At 52.7% G+C, this 17,297-nt stretch overlaps 2 protein-coding genes across 2 annotated transcripts; one reads left to right on the top strand and one right to left on the bottom strand.

Annotated features, from left to right (window-relative positions):
• Positions 1 to 458: 458 nt before the first annotated feature.
• On the top strand, positions 459 to 13,312 carry ADAR (adenosine deaminase RNA specific). The gene is made up of 15 exons (XM_008926046.3): positions 459 to 716; positions 2,380 to 3,870; positions 5,159 to 5,345; positions 5,426 to 5,574; positions 5,980 to 6,121; positions 6,313 to 6,530; positions 6,756 to 6,912; positions 7,922 to 8,093; positions 8,758 to 8,851; positions 10,182 to 10,310; positions 10,416 to 10,549; positions 11,009 to 11,191; positions 11,640 to 11,752; positions 12,130 to 12,257; positions 12,556 to 13,312. The coding sequence occupies exons 1-15, from the start codon at positions 706 to 708 to the stop codon at positions 12,794 to 12,796; spliced, it is 3,549 nt and encodes a 1,182-aa protein (XP_008924294.2). The 5' UTR covers positions 459 to 705; the 3' UTR covers positions 12,797 to 13,312.
• Positions 13,313 to 15,150: 1,838 nt separating this feature from the next.
• Positions 15,151 to 17,273, bottom strand: CHRNB2 (cholinergic receptor nicotinic beta 2 subunit). Its single transcript, XM_029964149.1, has 4 exons — positions 17,265 to 17,273; positions 17,026 to 17,135; positions 15,959 to 16,919; positions 15,151 to 15,397 (listed from the first exon to the last, which is right to left on the bottom strand). The coding sequence occupies exons 1-4, from the start codon at positions 17,271 to 17,273 to the stop codon at positions 15,227 to 15,229; spliced, it is 1,251 nt and encodes a 416-aa protein (XP_029820009.1). The 3' UTR covers positions 15,151 to 15,226.
• Between the last annotated feature and the right edge of the window lie 24 nt (positions 17,274 to 17,297).

The following is a 17,297-nucleotide window of genomic DNA, read 5'->3' as shown; positions in this document are numbered from 1 at the left end:
AGCGAGCCACCAGGGCCTGATGAAGCGGGCGCGGACTAGCCGCGTTCAGCTCCGGCGTAGACGCGGCCCGCGGGCTTCCGGAACAGCTGCGGGTCCGGTCCCGGCTGCCCATGGGGGCTTCCTGCCGGGCTCGGGCTCCGTGCGGGCGGAACGCGCGGAATAAATACGGTCTCCTGGAATCACTCGGTCTCTTCGGTGCTGCCGTCCCTCCGGGCGAGCCCTACGTCACTGCCTCGGCCTCACGGGGACGGAGTGTGATCCCGGTGTGAGTACGCACCCGAGCCCTGCGCGGCTCCCGGGCTCTCACTTTGGGGTGTGCAGCTGAAGGGACGGCTGTTCCCGTGCAGCCCTATCTGTCCGAGCCGCCCCCTTGTGCCGACCGGAGCCACGAGTGTCGGGGCGCCTCTCCCGGGCGCCGGGAGAAAGAGCTGCCCCACGGGTTTCGCCTTCCCGCCCCAGGTTCCGGCGCTGAGAAGGAACCTCATGAGCGCTCTCAAAGCCAAGCGGTGTCTGAGAAAGCCCGAAACTCGGCCAGTCCCCGCTGCGAGCGCCTTGGGCGGGGCTGCTGCGGGAAACGAAACCGAAATGGGCCTCACAGCCATCTTCGGCGGTTGCCCGGCGCCGCCTCCCCTCGTCGGCACACCTGCGGGTGGGGGTTTCTTTTTTTTTCCTCTTTATTTTCTCATAAAATAATTTGGCGTGCGGATGAGGCTGAGGTAAGAGAGTTTTTTTCCAAACTCCTCTTCTTTTCCCTTCACTCAGAGAGCACTTGTAAAATGAGGTCACTGAGCAGGGGCTCCCTCGGAGTTGGGGAGGAAGGAACCCGGCTCTCCGTGTTTATTGGAAAATAAGTCCCATGGTGGCAGCAGAGTGAGGCGGTTTAGTGAAAGGGAAATTTGAGTTGGCCTCGGGGTGTGTTTGGTGAAGATGGGGAGCTTTATAAAGATGGGACTGGCATAGGAAGAACTGTCTCTGTGACGATGGGTCATGAGGGAGCAGGCAGGATGGGCCCTGTCTCGTGTTCCATGTCTTTATCCTCTCAGTTTCACAGCCAGGTGTCGTCAAATAATTGGAATGTATGCTGTGCTGGGTTCCTTATTTTTAAAAAGCATATTGAAAGTTTAGTCTAATGTCCTGCACCCTGGGGGAGCGGCACAGCTGTGTGCGATAGGAGTGGAACTTGGGCTGCAGTCCAAAAAAACTGTTGCCAGCTGCACACCTGTCCCGATTTCTGTGCATGTTATCTGCGTGTGTAGTGTGATGCTTTACCTCCGCAGGTCATCTAGTGCCTAAGGAGAAAAAGACACTTGGGGTTTCAGACTCCTTTGGCCACGAATCTGAAAATTATTATGAGCCTGTTGCAGCTCTGCTGTCTGACCACGTGAGCTGCTCCAGTTCACCTCCTCATGCTCCCTTACCTCCTCGTGCTTCTGTTTCTCAGGTTGCAAAGCATGTGTGAGATTCTTCTCTCCCTCAGGGCAGAGAGGGAGTGGAGCTCACTGTGTTTGGGAAGCGCATCTTGAACATCACGTGCTGGAATCTCATCCAACAGAAGCAGAGGGTCGCTCTTGGCAAAGCTGCTTCTCATGGTTGACTTTACCTGCCGGTGCTATGCTGGGCAGAGAGAGTTTGCTGTTTATGTTTGCAGGAATAATTTAAGACTCCTAGAAAACTAGGAAACAGGCTTGTAAGGAGAAGATGCTTGAAATGCCTCAGTGTCAGGGAAGCTGTTTAAACTGCGTTTTTGGAATCCTGTAGTTGTGTAACTATCACCAAATGTGATGAAGGAAACTTATCCAGCACCAATTTGATGTGATTAAGTGACACTTCCTTATTACAGCACTGGGAACACGGGGGAATCAGCTCCTCCTAAACGTGTTCTCCCAACAACAAAATTTGTACAGTTTATATACTTTATAGTTACGTAAGTTTCTATTCTTCTATTTATTTTTATACTTGTCATGCCTAGCTAAGTTCTATTCTTCTACTTATATAGTAGTTATGGTCCAGCTGCTCCACTCTTAAATCTAATGAAATGATGACGAAATGAATGAAAATCTTTGAAGTGATTGGTTCTTTCAGGTATATAGTGTTATTCCACAACAATCGTTGGTCTATACTATTTAACTGTACTAGCTGGGATAGGCAGTGTCCAGACCAAGAGAGGGAGAGTGCAGGGGACTTCAAAGCAACTTTGTATGGTCCAGTGAGATTCCTGTGGTTCCATTCTTTCAAACACAACGCCCCTAACAATTCTGGTGCACTGTGCTTCTCTACCTTTAATCACAAACACTTCTTTTATGTTATCAAATCTTGATTATTTTATCAAACTGTTTGCAACACAACTGCATCCTGAGTTGCTGCATTTTGTCTCCTCAGGACAGGCAGCTCCACTCCTGGCGTGCCAGCAGCCCGGGTCCCCCGCGTGTCCCAGCGGAGCGCTATGATCAGAGGTGCTGGGCGAGGCAGAGGCTCGTATCTGACTCGGGCAAGGCATAACCACCCCGGCACTACCCGAGGTTTTTATAACCACCCTTGTACCCCACAAGAAACTAACCAGGGCACCTTTTTGCACCAGCAGTTCCTGACAGAGCAGGACACTGTGGTCTGCCCGCTGCAGGGGCAGGGACCACACGAGGAGGCTGTGGCACCGGCTCCTGCAGGGACACATCGGCCTGGCCGCGGCAGGGCAGGGGGCTGGAGGTTCTCTAGTCAGTGGCAATACCGTGGGAATTCACCACGGTATTGCCCTCCACAGCACTGTCTTCAGGAGAACCCAGGGAGAGACTCTGACACTATCAGGCTGAATTTCCAGAGACTGTCTCTTGCCAGGCAAGACTGCGAACAAGAAATTCTGACTATTTTCAGGCAGCTCGGGGAGGGAAGGACTTGCACAGTTCATGATCTCACACACAAACTTAAAACTCAAAAGAAAGAGGTCAACCGCATTTTGTATAAACTCCTCAGAGAAGGCAAGTTGCACAAGGGGGGAGAGACACCACCGCTGTGGAGGATTGCCAGCCCCAGCTCAGGGAGGGAGAGAAGCCCTGCTGGCCACAGTGCCGGCTGCACAGATCCAACTTGTGAGAGCAGAGGAGGAGAGAGGAGCACACTTGGCTCAGGAGACACAGAGATGGCTGAGACGAAGGAGAAAATCTGCAACTACTTGTTCAACGTGCCAGAAACAACGGCACTCAACCTTGCCAAAAACATTGGGTTTTCGAGGGCCAAGGACGTTAATGCGTTTCTCAGTGCTCTGGAAAAGCTGGGAGATGTCCACAAGCAGAACACAACCCCCCCACGGTGGTCCCTGACGGACAGGAAACGTGAGAGGATGCAGATGAGGCTGAAGGCCAGCACATTCATACAGAAGGTGAATCCCACACCTCCTGAGTCGGGTCCTCCCCCTTCCTCTGTCCCTGTGTGTCCCCAGGAGGTGACAGCAGCTTTGTCAGCAGCGATGGCATCAAAAGAAGAAAGTGTAGAAAATGGACAGCAGCCTTTGGGGCAGCCTGGTCAGGGCAATGGCAGCGACATGGGAGCGGACACGGCTGAGGACACCAAGCCTGAGTTCTCCAGTTTGAGTAATTATGATAACTCGGAAAACGGCAAGTGGACCACGGATGATATCCCAGATAATCTGAACACTATCAACAAGCAGCCTGACAAGTCAAAATGCGTCATGAATTCTCAGTCTTCCCCCAGTTATGCTGCCCAGTTTGAAGCTGCTTTGCCATGTACGCCCGTAGAGAAATTGATGGCTTGTCAGGAGAAGAACCCAGTGAGTGGCCTTACTGAATATTCCCAGTACACGTACCAGCACTGTGAGTTCATCATGCTGGAGCAGAGTGGACCCTCTCATGAGCCACGGTAAAAAAATGTCCTACCTTTTCTGAGCTCTTTTTGCTTAAAATGATCTGACTTATAAGTTCACCCTCTCAGCTCTGTCCTGAAGGGCCTGCTCATTCATGTCTCTTTCATTTCAGAAGGATTAGCCTAGTTGATTCCTTGCATCAGCTTAAGAAATAAAACAAGGCTAAAGTTTAACCCCAGGTAGCCCAGTTTTGGCAATCCAGCACCTCATCCTAAGTAGTGAAGATGGGATTCATCTCTTCACTAGGTCCCGTCTCATTTAATTACTTGCCTTCAATTTGATCATATAGAGGGAAACTGGTATTTCTGAGCTGTCTCTCAAGATGTTCTCACCCTAGAAATGGTATAAAAAGAGCTCAGAACAAAGTGTTTGGATGCAGGTGTCCTGAGTTAGCCAAGGTGGCCCCGCTCTGAATGTTTCTGTGGTGTAGCAGGTCAGAGCAGATTCTGTGAGCCAAGCACATATAGCATGGCACTAGAGTTGGTGTAGTCAGTCTCTGGAGTCCTGCTTTCCCTTGCAGAATCATGGCTGTTCTGGAGCATCAGGGAGAGGTGAAAAGCACCATATGTGTTATGCTGGAATATGTCAATAGATCCACTAGACAGGAAAATTGGCCTCATTTCTAAAGACAGAGTCTCAGGGGTTTGTTGTTTTGGTTTTAAGGAGGGATCTGAATGGATTCAGCCCTATAAGCCTTCTCTAGATCTGATTAGACCCATTGTCCTTGGAAGCAAGTTTCCAGGGCTGAAGGACAGAAGATAAACTTTGTTAGAGTTCACGGGAAGGAGAGGGACAGAAATGTCAAAGACGAGAGGTTTATGTGAGACAGCACCTCTCTGAGATGGTGTGAATGCCCTGGGTAGCCAGGGAGAATGCCAGAGGGAGGAGTGACCCTGAATGACCAGGTGCAGATGAAACAGTGCAGGCTGCTTTTGAGCTTTCTTATTACTGGGCAGGAGCCACAACAGAACTGCTGTCTGCATACAGCCATTACCTGTTCCTGACACTTGTGGAACAAGGCAATTCCTCCTGTTCCTTCAGAACAAAACCTGGAGCTGTTCCTCTGTCATGAACAGCACTGAAAACGTGATGAAACAAGGCTCAGATGCAGCGCTGTTGGCATACCCTTGGTGTTTGCCTTCTGCACACAGCAGCCTGGGTTTGCTCTTCCAGTCAGGAGCTGGCTGTTCCTCCTCCCTTCAGTTCCAAGAGCAGCCTACTTGCCTGCTCTGAGAAGACCACACTTTTGCCTCAATTTACCTCTTTGGTTTTCTCTTTTTAAAGGTTTAAGTTCCAAGCAGTGATCAATGGGCGCCAATTCCCACCAGCAGAAGCAGGGAGCAAAAAACTGGCTAAACAGGAGGCAGCAGCCAATGCCATGAAGGTCCTGATGAGTGAAGTGGAGAATGGAAGGCCCAGTGGGATTAAATGTGAGGAGCCGCTTCCCTCCGACAGCTCAGAACTGGAGTTGGTGAGTCCTGTTTTCTTTACCTTGGGAGGCTGCTCAGGCAATGTTTAGTCTGGGACTGGTTTCCTCTGTCTTCTTTGCAGCCAGAGCCAGAGCTGTCGTCTGCAGCAGCTCCCCTCAGCCTGCTTCCTGGGAAGCACCCTATCAGCGTATTGATGGAGTATGGACAAAAGTCAGGGAACATAATTGAGTTCCAGCTACTGTCTCAGGAAGGCCCACCTCATGATCCTAGGTATGGCATATTCTTGTCAGCTTTGGGGGAGGATGGAAACTCTTTCTTCACTATCCTTACCCTTCAGCATGCTACCCACATTCTTGGACTTGTCACTGACCTAGCTGAGTGCTCCTCTTATCCAAGGATTCTGGGCATGGCTCCTCCAAGACATCTGCCTCCAGAAGGAGACCCAAAGCAATGCCCTTTCTCAGAGAAAAAATGCTGTTTCTTCTACCAGAGCAGAAGCAGGTTCCAGTCCTATACCCTACCTGGTGGTGCTCTAGTGGAAGTGTTTAGGGCCATAACGGTAGATTTCAATTGGAGATAAGCCAGAAGGATTTATCTGGAAGTGGGAAAAGGGGATAATAACCAGATTGAGACACCTATGGTTAACACTTTTCATGTGCTATAATGTCCTGTCAGGTTCAGCTACTGTGTGAAAGTGGGTGACCAAATTTTCCCTGCTGTGGTAGGAAACAGCAAGAAGGGAGCAAAGCAAATGGCAGCAGAAGTTGCTGTGAAGATTCTTTCTGGAGAGTCTGTACCCCATGTCTTGCCTGAACAGGTACAAAGAGCTTCTTTATAAGACCCAAGCGTTTTGAGTTGAATGTTCCCCGTCTTTTATTTCCTATTCCACTGGATTTCACCCCAAAAGGTCACATGCTGGCTCTAGCAGAGGTTTGCTGCTGCTCTTAGCCTGCCGTAAATCCAGCTGCTCAGTATTTAACAACCTTCTCCTGTCTAACTCCACTCTAGCCTGTCACGAAGCCCCACGGTGACCAGTCCGTGCACAGCTGTGGGCCATGGATTACCGCTCCAGATGAATCCAAGGTGGTGAAAGCAAAGGGTGTTGGGGAGCTCATCAAATATCTTAATGTCAATCCTGTCAGTGGCCTGCTGGAATATGCCCGCTCCAATGGGTTTGCTGCAGAGTTCAAACTCATTGACCAGTCAGGACCTCCCCATGACCCCAAGTAAGTAGCTGCACCTGCCCAGGAGGAAATTTTGCACTGCTGCTGTTGTCCTGGAGAAAGGACAGAAAGATCAAAATTGCAGTTTGAGATGGCAACAGGGCAAGCTGCTGCCTCTGCCAAACCTTATGACTGGATGACAATAAGCTCCCTCCACTCCCCTCCTCTCTCCACTGGGAGAATTTAAAAACCAGACTCAAATGCACAGGTTTCTTGGTTTCTTCATAGGTTTGTCTATCAGGCGAAGGTTGGAGGCCGCTGGTTCCCAGCTGTGACTGCACACAGCAAAAAGCAGGGCAAGCAGGAGGCAGCGGATGCAGCGCTGCGAGTCCTGATCGGGGAGTCGGAGAAGGTGGAGCGTGTGGAAGGGATGAACATCACTGAGGTAAATCTTCTGCCACAGGTGGGACTGTGTTTGTAGCCCTGCCTGTCCTCCTCCCTTCAGTCCAGCAGAAAAGTGCCTTCAAAAACAACTGTGATGTCTTTGTTCTCTGCAGCTGTAGATAAGCTGATGTGGTTTTCCTGAAGTGGGTTAGATGTTTCCTCAGGGCGCAGGCCTATCCTTCCGTCCTGCTGGCCTCTGCTTTAGGGCTAAATTATCATCAAATTCTTCCTCCAGCTACTCAAGTGTGTTCCTGTGGTAGAGTTGGAACATGCTCATTTTTAATTATGTGACTTTTTTTATTACTTTCAAACTCCTTCGTGCTGCTTTAAAAATGGTGTGTCAGCTCATGAAGACTCGTGTATCAGATAAGATAAGCAAAACTGTCCGTTGCGTCAGGATGGCTTGTCCCAAACCTGGGCTGCTTTAAATCGCCCTTAGAGCATTGTGATCTCTGAAAAGCCGCATTCCAGCCGACACAGCTGAGCACAGCAGCTGGGGCTCTAAATAGCAAAGCCATCAGGGAAAATTTTGTCAGTCAGCAGTGCTGGAGGAGGTGAGTCCGTCTGCAATGAGAGTGACTGTGCACTCTCCTCACAGGCAGCCAGAGGAGGAGTTCCTCCAAAGCCAGGAGCAGGTTTCCTTGGCTGAGTCTCTGGAAACAGGCAGGATGGGTTTGTTCCTTTGCGCTGTGGATTTTCCCTGGCATTCTCAGGGGACCATTCCTCAACCTGTGCCTCTTGCTGCCAGGAAGACAGCTTGCTGCTGTCTCTGATGTGGCCAGAGCAGAATTGAAAGCCTTGGACGAGGTTTTCCCAGAAATACCCAAAAGAAGTTCATGCACCCCTTGACACAGAAGTGTCTGTGTAACAGCTCCAAACCGCACTGCTCAAAGCTCGTGTTTTCTGCGTTCTGTCCTCTCCTTGGAAAGCTGCACTTTGGGTTAGTTACTCCTTGAGCTGTGGTGTTGTGTGGCCTGCTCATGATCTGTGGTGGTGTGTCCCCACCCCAGCTCCCTGTGAGTGGCAGCACCCTGCACGATCAGATGGCCATGCTGAGCCACCAGCGCTTCAACAGCCTCACTGCTCGCATCCAGCACAGTCTGCTCGGGCGCAAGATCCTGGCTGCCATCGTCATGAGGAGAGCAAATAAGGGCTTGGGAGTGGTGGTCAGCATCGGAACAGGTATGAACAGCTTCCTCCAGCACACTCCGAAATCTCATTTCCATGCTAGATTTCCTGTCAGCCACGGCTCAGAAATGGCTGTGGCTGTGGGCCTCTTCAGAGAGGGCACAAAATGTTCCCAGGGCTCAAGTGGTGTCACAAGCGATCTAGTTAAAGAGAGAGAACAAAGCAAATGTGCCTGCAGCTGTATTGCTCTTAATCTTCACTTGCATTGCTGCATGCTAGTCTGTGCATCAGAGCGTGGATTCCTCGTGTGGTACAGCACACGATCCCCCAGCTTCTCACAGCTGCATGTACCTTATCTCCCTCCCTACTTAGCTGCTAGCCTTCTACCAGGAGTGGTGGGCTGCAAAGCCCTCATGAAGGGTCAGTGCCCCTAAACCTGTGGCACTTTTAGTCTGTCTGTCCCTAAAGTGGTGTGTGCTTTTTTTTCCCTTTATTTTCCTAACTGCTTGGATCAAGATAATGATTTAATAGCCAGGGTGCTGCTGCTGCTCAAGAGCCCAAAGAAGTAAGACTTGATGCAAGATGAACCTTTCCCTCTGTCTCTGAAGCTGTGTCTTGACTATGACACTTGCCCTGTTATTCATTTATTTATTTATTTATTTATTTATTTATTTATTTATTTATTTATTTATTTTATTTATTTATTTATTTATTTCAGGTAATCGTTGTGTGAAAGGAGAAGAGCTGAGCTTGAAGGGGGAGACAGTAAATGATTGTCATGCAGAAATCATTTCTCGAAGAGGCTTTGTGAGGTGAGAAAAGGGGAAATCCAAAGGAAATGGAGAGAGGCCTACCAGGAGATGCTGACCCATTCTGGAGGGGTGAAGCTGAAACAGTTCCTTGCTGCACTGAGAGGTGCTGTGATCCTCTGACACTGTTTATCCGTGTGTTGTTAAAAAGAGGGAAGTTATTTCTGATAAGAAGGGGCCATGCCTGAGTGGTGCCCAAATTAGTACTGAATGGGAGAATTGCCAGGAGCCCAAGGGCTGCATCCGAAGTTATTAAAATAGAGCCTCCTGCTGAGGCTACTGGACCATCGTGCAGGGTGCTCTCCAGCCTCAGCACAGCTCCCACCACCAGCCAAGCACTGCAGGCTGGGTCCTCTCCTGGCCTTTCTGGGTCTGGGTATAGAAGGATTCAGGAAAACATACTGTATCTGTTTGCCTTGATAAGTCAGCAGTCTTTTTTCAGAGGTTGTAAAGGGTTTTCCCAACTAAACTGCACAGTTGTCTTCTCTGTATAAACATTCACTGTGACACTTAGTTTTTAAAAACTGAAGTGAGATGAAGCTGGACTGCCTGTTCAATGTTTGCCCTTCAGTTCTGTACAGCAAAGCCAGCTGCTTCCTTCAAGCCTTCGTGAGCCGCCGCTGTGCTCTGCATTCCTCAGCAAGGGAAAGTGTTGAGGGCAGGTCCCTGGGAAGTGATGAATCAGGATTGTGTCTCGCTTAATGTCTGTCTCAGCTGTTAATCTTGACAGCGGTGGCTGCTCTGGCATAGCAGAGCCTGTCAACATACTCCACCTCTCCTTGCAAAATCAGTCCCTGCACAGGCTCTGCTCAAGGACTCTCTAGGAAGCTGCAGTTTTTCTTTAGTCCTTGACACTGTGTTGGAGACCTCGAGGTTTTTCCCTGTCCAGAAGCAGCCGTAAAAGACCCTTATGGGGTTGTGGTAATACCACTTAAGTTCAGCTACCCATGGGGCCATTTGCTCTTAACACAAACTTGGTGCTGATTAAAGGTGCTGGTTGAAGACCTTGAAGTCTTCTTCACACTGGGAACAGATGCATGCAAGCAGCAGCCAGCCAGGCTCCTTCCTCTCCTGCCAGTGATTCCCCCTGCTCCCTAGACAGGATAGTGCTTTTCTACCACTTGTCCTCTTCATGGCAGAAAATCTGCTGGACTTTTTGCCCTTTTTGTGCGTGGAGCACTGTTGGCTGGCCTCCCAAGCCTCCTTGGCTACAGCTCCTAGTCTCCGCTCTCCCATGCAGCAGGAGTGAGGGATGTGGGAACATGCCTGTCGATTGAAGCACTCCTTGTCTGAGGACCAGAGCAGCCTTTTGACAGGATGGTGTTCTTTTCAGGTTTCTCTACAGTGAGCTGATGAAGTATGACCTGTCTAATCCTTCCTCTGCAGAAGAGAGCATTTTTGAGCCAGCGGGAGGAAAGAGGCTCAGAATAAAGAGCAGTGTTACCTTTCACCTCTATGTCAGGTTTGTGGGGAGGGGTTGGGTGACCTGTGTCAGCAGCACTGTCACCCCCCTGGCCCTGGCTGTTTCCTGACAGTCAGTGCTAATGGGGGAGGGTTTGTTTTCTAGCACAGCCCCGTGTGGAGACGGAGCCCTCTTTGATAAATCCTGCAGCGACCAGGCGAGCGTGGTGGGGCAGCCCCAGCACCAGCCTCTCTTTGAGAACCCCAAGCAAGGCAAGCTGCGGACCAAGGTGGAGAATGGTGAGTGCAATCACTCCCTGCATGGTGGGATGACTCCAGTCCTCTCCTCTGAGCCTTTCTGGTGCTCCAGAGCTTCCTTGCCCCTCTCTTTGTGCTCTTGTGGAATCTGAAGCACTCAGGAACCAAAGGAGGTGGATGGATGGAAGAGCATTAGATAGAGTCCCTTCCCTTTCCCAGCTCTGCCCGTTGGAACTGCCACATTTGTGAAATTTGCAGCTGAAGTTTGCTGCAAAACTCCTATGTCTCTGCCCTCTTTTTCAAGCACTGTTCTATTCTGCTTCAGCCATGCTGAAAATTACTCATGTGTATTCAATACTGAATGCCAGATTGTTCCCCGAATCTGGTGTCAGACTCAGAGGTCACTCTGGGTATCCAGAAGATTCTTGTGCGGTTTCTGATGGGGTTTGATTTACTGAATATCTGACTCTGTACAGAAAAGCTTTCTTTTCTCTTGTGCAGGGGAAGGTACCATTCCCGTGGAGTCAAGTGACATTGTGCCCACGTGGGATGGGATCCAGCACGGGGAGCGGTTACGAACCATGTCCTGCAGTGACAAAATCTTGCGCTGGAATATACTTGGCTTGCAAGGGGCACTGCTGTCACACTTTCTGGAGCCAGTTTATCTCAGCTCTGTCACGCTCGGTGCGAGATCCTCCGACCTTTCGGGGGCAGGGTGGTACAACTGGGCTGCAGTGACAACTCACCTCCCTCCCCTGTGTGATGGCAAAGTTTGTTTGTGGAAGCTGTAGGAGTAACAGACTGAAACGTCATTCTTGGCAGAGCTGTTGGGAAGTGAAAAGGGAGTCTGTGGATTTTATGCTGTGGGTGGAGTGGGTTTCTCTCTGAGGTTCTGGATTTTTAGGAGGCACGTGTGATCTAGGAGAGTGAGACAAAAACTGTATGTTTATGTCTTCAGAGAGAAATGTAGTCTGTAAACCTATGTCTTACACACCCAGGGTACACATAGCTGTGCTGACCCACATGCCATGGACTTTCAGGAGCCTGTGAGCAGTGCTGTGGCTCTCAGGGCTTGGCTGGTCCATCACCTGTGCCATCCTGTTTCTTAACACCTTCACCTCTATCTCCACAGGTTACCTGTACAGTCAGGGTCACTTGACCCGTGCCATCTGCTGCCGCATGGCGAGGGATGGGAACATACTAAAGGAAAAGCTCCAGGCTCCATATCACATTAACCATCCTGAGGTACTGCAGCTGTGGCACCTCTTCACCCCGTTCCTCTGCCTGTGGGTTCTGGAGTCCCAAGGCGCTCTGCAAGGGGGTCACTAGGCAGCAGTCTTGGGATATCCTGAGTTGGGAGGGACCCACAATGCCTCATCGAGTCCAACTCCTGGCCCTGCACAGGGCAACCCCAAGAACCTTCCCTCTTTGTCATCCTGCAGTTTGGGGGTTACTAGCAATGTCTTGGTCTGGCAGAAAGGACACCAGAGTTGCCCCTGTAACCTTCAACTTAGTAAGAACCTCATTCTTGCTGCTCTCTAAAGTTTAGGATGAGCTGAACCTGTGGGGGATGGAGGGAGCAAGAGGACCAGGTTAAGGAACCCCTCCTGGCTCTCTTGCAGGTTGGGCGAGTCAGTGTGTACGACTCTGCCAGGCAGACGGGCAAGACCAAGGAGTCATCAGTGAACTGGTGTCTTGCTGATGCAAGCAAAGTTGAAGTCTTGGATGGCACCAAAGGGAAAGTAGATGGGTAAGAAGAGCCTTTCCTGACACTACTTTTCTTGCTGGGGAAAGGGGGGCAACTCTGAGGTGGAGAGTACACTGCGCTGTTACAGCACCCTACACGTGGGGAGGGCTGGAGGGAGGAATTTCAAATGGACATGAGCAAGCACTCCTGAAGGAAACCAAAAGTTGCCCAGCCTGGACCCTACCACAGAGCCCTGCTGAGCCCAGAGTTCCCCCATCGTGGGATTTTCCCCAAGCCCTGTGTTCCTCTTGGCTCTTCTGAGTGTCATGTCCTTCATTGCTGCCTGTGTCTTCCTTCTCAGCCCAAAGCTGGAAGTGTCTCGTGTGTCCAAGAGGAAAATGTTCACCTTGTTCCAGCAGCTGTGTGCCAAGAACAACCGTGAAGACCTGCTGAAGCTCTCTGTGTACTCAGATGCCAAGGAGGCAGCCACGCTGTACCAGGCAGCCAAGCAGTGCTTCTTCAGCACGCTGGAAGAGCTGGGTTATGGCAGCTGGATCCGCAAACCCCAAGAGGAGGAGAATTTCTCTGTCCTTGATACATAGGGAAGCGCCCTGTGAGGGGTGGGAGGTGAATGTACACCTGTACAAGTCTGCACTTGTCCTTCTTCCACCACCACCTTCTTGGAGTGGAGTCAGGAGCGTGCAGCAGTTTCCCCATAGGCCTGGCTGCCTCCTCCCTGACCCTCAGACCCTGCCTTTTTAAAATGTGCATGTAAATGATTCTCCTTTTTTTAAAGTGAGGGCAGGCTCAGTCCCCCTTAGCTTTTGTAGTTTTGTCTCCCCTTTTTTTGTTTTTAAAAGAAGGCACAAGAAACCAGAGGGATTCTCAGACTGTGAGCTTGAAACCTTTGAACCGTACACTGCAGATCCCTCTGGCAGGTTTTGAGGCAAATTTTCTCTTTTGAGGAAAAAAAAAACCCAAACAAGCTGCCTGGCTGGTTTTCTCTGTCTCTGTTGGAAGGTGACTGGTAGCCTGGCCAAGCTGGGACACAGGACTGACCTCTGCAAGCCACAGCAGGACTAGCATAACATTCTCCATTAAAGCAAATTTCTATAGTATTGGCCATGGGTGTGTTGATTTCTGCTGAGGGGAAGAGGGGCCTGGGGTGGGGTTTGGAGAGGGACAGGTGTGTTAGCATTTGCTAAACAATCAAGGAAGCTGGGTAGAGCTGTGGCAGTTCGGAATTGAGCCTCTTGCCTCAAGCGAGGGGCTCACTGGGCAGAGGTGAGCCCTCCGAGGGCTTGGGCCAGCCTGGAAATACAGGGGCAGGGTTCTCCCAGCTCCTTCCCCAATGCTGCCTCTAGGATGGCGTGTCTCTTTTCTAGTCTCAGGAGGCCAGTGGTGGCTGCGGGCCCCGTTGTGTGTCTGAGCTGAACCACATGCCGGATGTGCTGGTGGAAGGGGAGAAGCTGTTGGAGCTGCCCCTTTCCCTGTGCATGGCCTGTGTCAGCTTTGCCTGAGGTGAGAGATGACACTAGTAACTAGGACAGAGACCAAAGAGCTGTGGGCATGGAAGTGCAGCCCAAAATGAGGAGAAGAAACCCTGAGTCTGGGAGCAAGGCCCCAACTCTGGCTGTGGATTTCCACAGGACAGCCAGAGGCAGCCAGACTGGGGCAGTGTCAGTGCTGGAAGTCTGGCTGTTACAGGTCTGCAGCCTGTCTGCAACTGCCCTCAAACACAAAGTTGTAAGGGGTGGAACTGCCTCGGCATGGAGAAGGGCAGCAACAGCACAAGGACAGAGCTGGAGGCTCTTCCGTCTGTGGCTGCCAAGGGTGCTGTACCTGAGGCTACTGGTGCTCCTGTTGTGCTCCCCACACCCTCCCAGGATTCCAGTCCCTATTGGGGTGCAGCAGGACCCCCCTGTGCTGCACTGACCCAAGACTGGACCAAGAGCAGAGGGAACACAAAGGTGGGGTGAAGTGGGACAAGCCCCTGGTATCAGGCTGTTTTAAGGGCAAAGCTCCTAATACATTTAAGTACTGGGGTGCACCCTGAGAGCAGGAGCTCCAGGACCAGCAGCTGGAACAGCTGGGATTTCTCAGGCTGGGTGAAATGCTGGGATTTAAATTAATTTCTAGCGTGCAGCTTCCCCCGGCCCTGTGTGCTGCCAGGCCCTGCCAGCCCTGCTCCCCCCAGCCACAGGGATTAGTGGTATTTATAGCAAACACTCCATTTCAGTTTTCCCTGATGAGGCCAATTCCTGCCAGCCAGGGGAGCGCAGGGAGTGCTGCCGGCCCAGCCACAGCCACCAGCCCAGTGACCCACGGTGGGGCCCGGCTGCCACCAGCTCCCAGCTTGTGTTGATTAATTGTATTTTCCCTCTCCTTGCATCTTGTATCTGCTCTTGGCTCCAGAGCACTGAGCCCGGAGTGGAGCAGAGGATAGTGGCAGAGCTGGAGCAGCCCCTGGCACTCGCTGCCCTGGCCCTGCCTGCAGGTAGGACCTAAAAATAGCCTCCTCCTGCCTGGTCGATGTGCTCACCTTGAGGAGCCAAGGCTGAGCAGCTCCATCCTCCTCCCCGTGCCTGTGTTCCTTCCCTGTCAGTGAGGCTCTGCCAGGCTCCTGGGAGTCCCAGGAATGGCACAGGGGTTGGCAGGGCCAGGCAGGGGCCAAGGGCTACCCACTGGGGCTCTGGCTCTGCATGGCCTGGCAGGGTGAGGTACAGGGAGTGGCTGGTGCTCCTAGGAGCAGAGGAAAGCACTGGGCATGTCCCCATGGAGCTCTCTCCCTTGGCAATTGGGATTTTCCTCTTCCAGAGCCAGTTTCTCCCTGTCCTCTTACATCAGTCATGGGCAGCCAGAGGCCCCCTGACCCTGAGTGCATCCTGCTCCCTCTGGCCCACAGAGCACAGAACAGTATGAAATGACACCAGATGGCACCAACCCCGTCCTTTGTGAGTATTTATTGGTTTGCAGGGGCTGCCTGAGCCCAGCACCCGGCCCTCTGGCCCTGGGACCGGCTGTTCCCCGTGCTATTTGGAGGTGGGGGTGCCCTGGCCAAGCTGCAGCAGGGAGTTGGTGGCGTAGTTCTGGAAGAGGGGCTGGAGGAACATGCCAACGGTGCCAAAGACACAGACGAAGACGAAGATCCACAAGAAGAGGCGGTCGATGACCATGGCCACGTACTTCCAGTCCTCGCTCACCTGCGCAGGGCCGGGAGAAAGGCCAGGTCAGGCTGGGCCTTGGGCATCACCCATCACTGCCTGGACTGGGAGTTTGGCAGCTTCTCAGAGCCCCAAGTCTGCTCCCTCAGCAGTGCAGCTCCTTGGGCTGCCTGCAAGCCTGCTCTAGGCCCCACGGGGCTCGTTTCCCCTGCTGCCACCAGCACTGCTGAGCCCAGGAATCTCATCTCCCCCGTGAGCAGAGTCAGGACAGGGACTCTGCCAAGATCTGCAACCTCACAGTACCATACAGGGCCAGGCCTCCTGGCACCCTCCTGGTTTTCTAGAGCAGCTGCTTCAGTCTGGGGCTGCAGTGGTGGGTCGGAGACCAGCGTAGGACCCTCTGCCCAGGCAGAGGCTGTGATACATCTAGGCAGGGACCCCCTTGGTGCTTGTGCACATCCCTTCCCGTGGAGCAGCCATGAGCCAGCACACATTCTCCACCCCATGGCCCTGCCTGCACCCCACAGCTCTGTCTGCACCCCATCACTCTACCCACCTACCCTGAGCCCTGCCCATCTCCAGGTGCATCCCTCGACTTACGCTCTGGTCATCGTCCTCACTGCGCATGTGGTCAGCAATGAAGCGCACGCCGTCCACCGCCTCCTCCAGCCCACAGCTGCAGCTGGGTGTGGGGGCCGGTGCCTGCCCCTGCCGCTCCCGGTAGCCGTTGAGCCCCTCGGCCTTGGCAGTGCCAGGGTTGGCGTAGCAGGCGCAGGTGTGGGTGCCAGCATGGAGGAAGAGGGTGGTGGCGGCTGCGCGCTCCTGAGTGTGTTGGCGCTGGCGCAGGCGCTGGCGGGCGCAGTTCTGCCGCGGCTGCTTCATGAAGAGCAGCACCGGGAGCTTGTGGAGGAAGAGGGTGCGGACCCAGGGTGGCATGGTGTGTGTGGTGGGTGAGCGGTGGTGCACATTGAGGACGCAGACGCTGGTGACAATGGAGAAGGTCACCAGCACCATGGTGAACATGAGGTACTTGCCCACCAGCGGCACGTCCAGCGAGGTGGGTGGCACGATCTTGGAGATGAGCAGGAGGAAGACAGTGAGGGCAAGCAGGACGGAGATGCAGAGTGTCATCTTCTCCCCACAGTCGGACGGGAGGTAAAAGACAAGGATGGCCAGGGAGGTGATGAGGATACAGGGGATGATGAGGTTGATTGTGTAGAAGAGGGGCTTGCGACGGATGATGAAGTCATAGGTGATGTCCACGTAGGTGGAGTCTTCAGGGTTCTCATTGCGCCGCCCTGGCAGCGCCACAATGTCCCACTCGCCACTGGGTGTGAAGTCATCCAGGCTGGCCACCTCGCTCTTCAGTACCAGGTCGATCTCAGTGCGGTCGTAGGTCCAGGAGCGGAACTTCATGGTGCAGTTCTGCTGGTCGAAGGGGAAATGCTTCACCTCGATCTTGCAGGCGCTCTTGTAGATGGCAGGCGGCAACCAGAAGATGCTGCCGTCATAGGAGATCACGGCGTTCGAGTAGAAGGACACCTCATACATCCCATCGGCACTGGGGCAGAGAGATGTGCTGTCAGTCCTGGGGGTGTCCAGCCTGACATAGCCCCTGGCCCTGCGTGGGGTCGGGGCATGCACAGCCTTCCCCAGAAACCACCTACTTGTTGTAAAGCACCACATCAGGCAGCCAGATGTGCTTGGAGGGCAGGCGGACCTTCTTCATGTTGTCGAAGTCCTCCGGCTTCCAGGTGAGGCGATAGTCCTCCCACTCCTGGGGACAGGGGCCATCAGCCCAGCCCAGCCACAGGGTGGAGGGGGGGACAGGGCAGAGGGGACATGAGGGCCCAACACAGGAGGTATGGGGGGCTGGGGCAGGGAAGGGTGAGCATTAGGGTCCCACATAGGGCATACTGGGGGTCCCCATGACAGGGGA

This window comes from Manacus vitellinus, unplaced genomic scaffold, assembly GCF_001715985.3.
Source record: "Manacus vitellinus isolate BGI_N305 unplaced genomic scaffold, ASM171598v3 scaffold_106_pilon, whole genome shotgun sequence".
Lineage (NCBI taxonomy): Eukaryota > Metazoa > Chordata > Aves > Passeriformes > Pipridae > Manacus > Manacus vitellinus.
The sequence above is the reverse complement of the archived record's forward strand: the minus strand, read 5'-3'. Positions and strand labels throughout refer to the sequence as shown.

Excerpts from the sequence above, each read along its gene's own strand:
- ADAR (XM_008926046.3), top strand. Across the intron at positions 5,346-5,425 it reads ACAGCTCAGAACTGGAGTTG|CCAGAGCCAGAGCTGTCGTC; the intron begins GTGAGTCCTGTT and ends TCTTCTTTGCAG. Across the intron at positions 6,913-7,921 it reads AAGGGATGAACATCACTGAG|CTCCCTGTGAGTGGCAGCAC; the intron begins GTAAATCTTCTG and ends TCCCCACCCCAG.
- CHRNB2 (XM_029964149.1), bottom strand. Across the intron at positions 16,920-17,025 it reads GATGTGGTGCTTTACAACAA|TGCCGATGGGATGTATGAGG; the intron begins GTAGGTGGTTTC and ends TCTCTGCCCCAG. Across the intron at positions 15,398-15,958 it reads GTGAGGACGATGACCAGAGC|GTGAGCGAGGACTGGAAGTA; the intron begins GTAAGTCGAGGG and ends GGCCCTGCGCAG.